Source organism: Arachis stenosperma, chromosome 5 (genome assembly GCF_014773155.1).
Source record: "Arachis stenosperma cultivar V10309 chromosome 5, arast.V10309.gnm1.PFL2, whole genome shotgun sequence".
NCBI lineage: Eukaryota > Viridiplantae > Streptophyta > Magnoliopsida > Fabales > Fabaceae > Arachis > Arachis stenosperma.
The window spans coordinates 114,029,073-114,035,072 of record NC_080381.1 but is presented as its reverse complement, the minus strand read 5'-3'; the positions used below and the strand labels follow the sequence as shown (position 1 = coordinate 114,035,072).

The window sequence follows — 6,000 nt, the reverse complement described above, 5'->3', positions numbered from 1 at the left end:
ATAAATTCTTATTTCTTAAAATTATTCACTTCTAATTAATTTTCTCAGCCATAGTACCAGACAGATCGCAGCCGGTACTACCGGTCAAATTTTCAGTGCGCATTTTTTTCAGAAAACTATGTTTTCTGACTCAGAAAAATTTACTGAGTCCAAATATCATATTTAAATTATCAAATTCCGATTGCTAAATTTTCTAACCATATTTGCTCCTATTTAATTTATTATTTAATTAGTTACAGTTTGACTGGATTTTACATTCTACCCACCTAAATAGGAATTTTGCCCACAAAATTCAAATTCAGTTGCCTGGAAATAAGTGAGGGTAGTCTGTACCCATTTCCAGCTCAAGTTCTCGGGTGTGCTCCTCAACAACGGATCGACTCCATGCCACTTTGACTAATGAAACCTCTTTTCCATGCAACTGTTTAATACTCGTGTCGCCAATTTTGACCGGATTCACCGGAAGTGTCAAATCTTCCTTTAACTGAACCGATCCAGGTTCTAACACATGGCTAGCATCAAGAGTATACTTCTGAAGCTGTGACACGTGAAATACGTCATACAGGTTCGAAAGATGTGGTGGTAGAGCCATCTGATACGCCACCGGTCTAACCCTCGATCTCTTCTCGACTTCCTTTCTTATCATCATGCCTCCGCATCACCTTATAACTTTAATCCTACCTAGGGGCAACTTACAGTCTTATTCATTTTCCCGGCTTGTTCAGCTATAATACCTCCTTGGCGACCAGTCTTCTACTAAATAATTAATATAATAAACGAACTCATCCTTCTACAAACTTTATGTCCACGCATCCGTATCGAACTCAAGCTTCTAAAGAACTAAGAAGCATATTTTTCTGGATAGTCTAACTCTATCCATTGAAGAAAAATTAAGACTATTATTCTAGACTCCTGGGACAGCACCCTGCTATCTTGTCACGTGGTTTCATATCGCAAAAAGTTTAGGCATGAGATAACTCTCTTGACGAGGTCATTCTAGAGATCCTAGACTTTAATTTGGATTAAGTTTTACTGTATTTTGATTAGAATTGAATTTGATAACAACTTTGAAAATCTGCTGCTGCACCCATAAGAATTTAAAAAATAGCAGACAGTTCTATTTTTGTAAAATCCATAGTAAATTCGATTCTAATTCGTTGCTTCTAGATTTTGATGAAGATATACTCAACATCCCTAAGTTTCAGAACGAATAAGTTTCAGGTTCATATCACTTCATTTGATTAATTAATTATCAATTGAAAGTCATGCTTTGTTTTCATAAATCAGTTCCGAATTTCCAGCAAGCAACCCAGCTTCTAAGTGACTTAATTAAGTCTACAAAATAGATATGGACATGAAACTTGTACTCAATTAAAGTAGACTTACAGACCTTCAAAATCCTTTCAGTAGCAACTAAAAATGTCAAATAAATTAAAAGTTCTAGTAGCTGGAAGTTGATACTGTAGAACCCGAAAACCAAAAAATTCTACAGCAACCACTAAGTTTCAAAAATTCATATCTTCCAAACCACTTGGCCAAATTCCTTGAAATTTTTATGGAGAAATATTGACTTCTTGAAGTTTGGTAGAAAAATAATTTTGGATGGAAAATTATGTCTAGATTGCTCCCAATTTTTATTTTAACTTTCTGCCAAATATGCAGAAAATTCTGCATTAAGCAAATTAACAACCCTTCATACCAAATTTTACATTTAAACCTAAAATTCCTCAAAAACCAAAATTTTAAGTTTCTTTTGAGTAATCAAAGTTGCCAAAATGATTAGTACAACCCCAGGAGTTTAGACTCATCCTAGAGGAAACGAGATCCACGCAAATCAGGACTAGGACTGGGAAGTTGATCTATTCATTATTCAAGAAGAAATTTAAAGTAGAATTCTAAGGTAAGTCTCAAAGGAGAAACTAGGTCAACCGTGCAGATTCGTTGACGCGCTCTGATTTATTCGTCTTCAAGAATTTGTCATTTGATGTCACTACCCCACGTAGCACTCTTACGTTAGTTCTAAGTTAATTACTTTAAATCATAATTTGTCACTTTTATCTTAAGTACAAATGAACGCAATGTCACAATATTCTATAGCGTAATTAAAATTAAATTAGCAGTTTCACAATTACCTCCACCCCATGGTGACCGACCGGCACCCTGAGTTCCTCCTTGTGGACAGTTCCTAGACATGTGCCCAGGACGACCGCACTTATAGCATAAGCCCGAACCAAAACGACACGGCCTATTCGGGTGATAGCTTCTGCATTTCTGACAACTTGAATCATCTGAAGCAACCGCTGACTGTTTTCCTCTAATATTTCCTCGGCGACCATCATTCGTACCAGAATTATTCCTACCTTGGGAAAATTGTTGTGCGTTTCCTCTTCTCTTGAATTCTTGGACCCTTGGTGCAAAGTTCTGATTATGTTCCCTTCGGTGAAAATCCCCGCTATCATCCCTCTCGATAACAGCCTTCTTTAAATATTCTTCCGCAACCCTACTCTTGTTTACCAAATCTGAGAAAACTCTGATCTCCATCGGACCCACTGAACTCAGTATATCACTCTAGAGTCCTCCTTCATATTTAATACACTTCCATTCCTAAAAGTCTCTCGGAACACCCTGACAAATCCTGGAAAATCGACACAATTCCTTAAATTTGTTTGTGTATTCGGCTACAGACTTTTGACCTTGCTTCAGTTGCAACAATTCAAGTTCCTTAGCTATCCTGACCGAGTTGGGGAAGTAATTTTTATAAAATTCCAACTGAAAAGCATTCCAAGGTATTGTAACATCGTCTTGCTGCAGCAGGCGTCGCGTACCCTGCCACCAATACTAGACTTCACCCGTTAACTGATAAGTTGCAAACTCAACACGTTGATTTTCAGGAACTTGTTGTGCTTGTAACGCCCGTTCCATCGCTTGGACCAGTTATCTGCCTCTGTGAGGTTCGTCGTCCTTCCAAAGATGGGCGGGTTTACTTTCAGGAAGGTTGCTAAAGTCATTGACCCATTTTCTCTGTTATCGCCATTCCCATTACCGGCTTGATTCCCCAATACCGCAGCCGTAGCTTGCATAGCAGAAGCCATGATCTCCATGGCATTCATAAAGTTTGTGAGATTATTCTCAGTCATCTCAGGTTCCGTGTTACTAGCCCTATCCCACTTTCGACTGCGACCATGTCCACGAGTCACAATTTGGTTCCTGTTCGCACAAAACAAGTGATATCAAGGTGATCAATCTCAATATCTCAAGTCTAGTGCTTCAAAGTTACCAAAGGTACACACATGAACTTCATGCTAGACGTATCAACTAGATACCCTAACTAGCACAGACACAGACCCAAAGTTTGCATTGAAGTATAAGCAGTTCCATTCCTCAGGCTTACGAGGACGAACTGCTCTGATACCATAATGTAATACCCTAATATACAAATCCTTATGCTCGAGTCATAAGTCAATTATATTAAGGTGGTACGACTCTCAAGGTGGATTGTAATATATAATATAAAATATAATTGAAAGGAAGTATTAAACTAGAAGCCTGAAAAAGGAGTAAAATAGAATCGCGAAGCGTAACACTCACGTATCAACAAAAGATAAAGCGTGTATCGATAGCGGTATAAATATAAGAATGAGATCAAAACATAATATAGATATATGATATATATAAATAGCCACTAGCCGCGACCTACGAAGTTTAGGCCGACTAGGATATAGAGTAAAAGCAGTTTGACAACAGAAGTTTCCTATCTCTCCCAAAATACATCAAGCCTCTATAGGCGAGTTCAAAAGAGTTCAATACATAATATATGCTTTTCAAATAAAGGTGGAGATATTCTAAGCAAAATATAAAGTAGAGAACATAAAGATCTTCGCCGTCTTTCAGATGAACCACAGCTCATTTTTAAGCACCTGGACCTGTATCTGAAAAACAAGAGATATATATGGAATGAAAACCCTCGATCCATGGGTTTCCAGTACGGTAAAAGTGCCAAATAAATACAATACATTGTAATAAAAACTCACTAAGGATCCTAAACTTCCTTTCACCCAAGATTCATCTTATATTCTCGCTAATCCATAAATAGGCAACTGTCATAAGGGGATGCTAAATCTAATTCTGCTCTCTCATGTTTCCCAACCTTCCAACTCTCCAACAAATCAAAATTAGAATCATAAGTCAAACCATCACCAGTTATTCTATCTCAGCAATTCTATATTAATACTTCATATTCTTACCTGGAGCAAGTGAAATCACTTCACTGCGTGACCCAGGGAGCTTAAATTACCTCATTCAATAATCATCATTTTAAATTAATCATATCATCATTCCATTTCCACAAGAATAGCTTCAGCGTCAACCAACACTAGCATGAGGGGACCACTCAGTTGTACAAACACAAGCAATACAGGCAAGTAATACACAATAAGGTACATGTAGAATAAGTAGCACATAATCAGGTAACATAGCATATATGATATAGCAATCCAAAAAAAAAATAGGCAAACCCAAACAATTCAAGCATATGCAAATGATATATGCCTGCACTATGGCTGATGATATCATCTGTCGGTTATAAAGCCAACCCGACAAGTCCTTGTAGCTAACCGTGGATGGAACACCAAACACGGAGCAAGTGAGACAACACTGAAACCCTTGCATCATACCATGTACCTGGGGCAGGGGAAAACCTCACCACTGCCTCTTACCCAGGCAGTGTTATAGTTCTCGACCCGGAGCAAGCGGCGATAAAACACAGCCCTAGCATCTTACTCGAAGCCTCGAACTCTCCTGGAGCAAGTGGATAACACCACTGCATCTTACCCGGATTCACATTCAAAAACACACTTTCTTTATCATTACAATTCATTTTCATACATCAATTCATTCATAATTCATACTCGGAGCAAGTGGATAACACCACTGCATCTTAGCCGGTGTCCTTGCCTCTTACCCGGAGGCATATCACAATCAAATTCAAGTTCATTTTCATTATTATTCCACTTCTTTCATAATCATTAATTCATTTATTTATTTTCCATATATTCCCAACATCTCTACACTTCTTAATCATATACACAGAGCGAGTGGTCATTTCCACCGCCTCTTACCCGGTACCTCTATCTCATTCAATCATGTGCATACATACTCCACCAAAAATCAATATTTATCACAGCCATTCGACTCACAATATAATACACAACCAGCCATAATTCACTAACAATCATGGCCCTTCGGCTCATGGCATACATAGAACTCCCACCATCATCCTTAGTAACACATACAATCATCATTACTCATCATTCATCATTCATTCTCACTTTACTTCATCCACAAGTTACCACATGTCTTAGATTCTTTTCATTACTAGGCATACTATAAAGATTTAGGACATAGAGGATGAAAATCGAGGCTTAGAAATCTGAACTTCGACTTTAAAAACTCAAAATCAACTTTTGCTGAAAACAGGGTCACACGTGCGCGTCGCCCACGCACACGCGTGGAAACCGAAAAAAGGAAGTGACGCGCGAGCGTCGTTCATGCGCACGCTTGAGAAGCAGAGAGGTAGCGCGACGCGTGCTCGTCAGTCACACGTACGCGTGGGTGCGTTTTGTGCTCCTTGCACAAAACCAGCATAGTATCAACGCAACTCTCTGGAATTTTCTATTGGGCACTCACATCAAATACAGCGATGCGTACGCGTCGGCCAGGCGCACGCGTGAGAGAGTAAAAAATCGTGAGTGACGCGTGCACGTCAGCCATGCGTGCGCGTCGGAGTACGTTTTCTTAAAAATTTTACTAAGTTTGAAAAGCTGCAGAATTTCATTTTTAAAGCTCAAACTTTCGCCACACATAACTTCTTCTACAAAATTCCTTTTTCAACCATTTCTAAACCATTGGAAAGATCGTTGAATAAACTTTCATAAAAATCTAATTTTGAAGAATTCCTAACCTCGAGGACCGAGTTACAAACCGCCGAAGTTGGTCAAAAAT

At 38.6% G+C, this 6,000-nt stretch overlaps 1 protein-coding gene across 1 annotated transcript; it reads right to left on the bottom strand.

Annotated features, from left to right (window-relative positions):
* Window positions 1-298: 298 nt before the first annotated feature.
* LOC130981120 (uncharacterized) lies at window positions 299-649 on the bottom strand. Its single transcript, XM_057904743.1, has one exon. The coding sequence runs from the start codon at window positions 647-649 to the stop codon at window positions 299-301; it is 351 nt and encodes a 116-aa protein (XP_057760726.1).
* Window positions 650-6,000: the final 5,351 nt, after the last annotated feature.

Bases quoted from the DNA above. Each gene is read 5' to 3' on its own strand.
- LOC130981120 (XM_057904743.1), bottom strand. From the start codon at position 649: ATGATGATAAGAAAGGAAGTCGAGAAGAGATCGAGGGTTAGACCGGTG.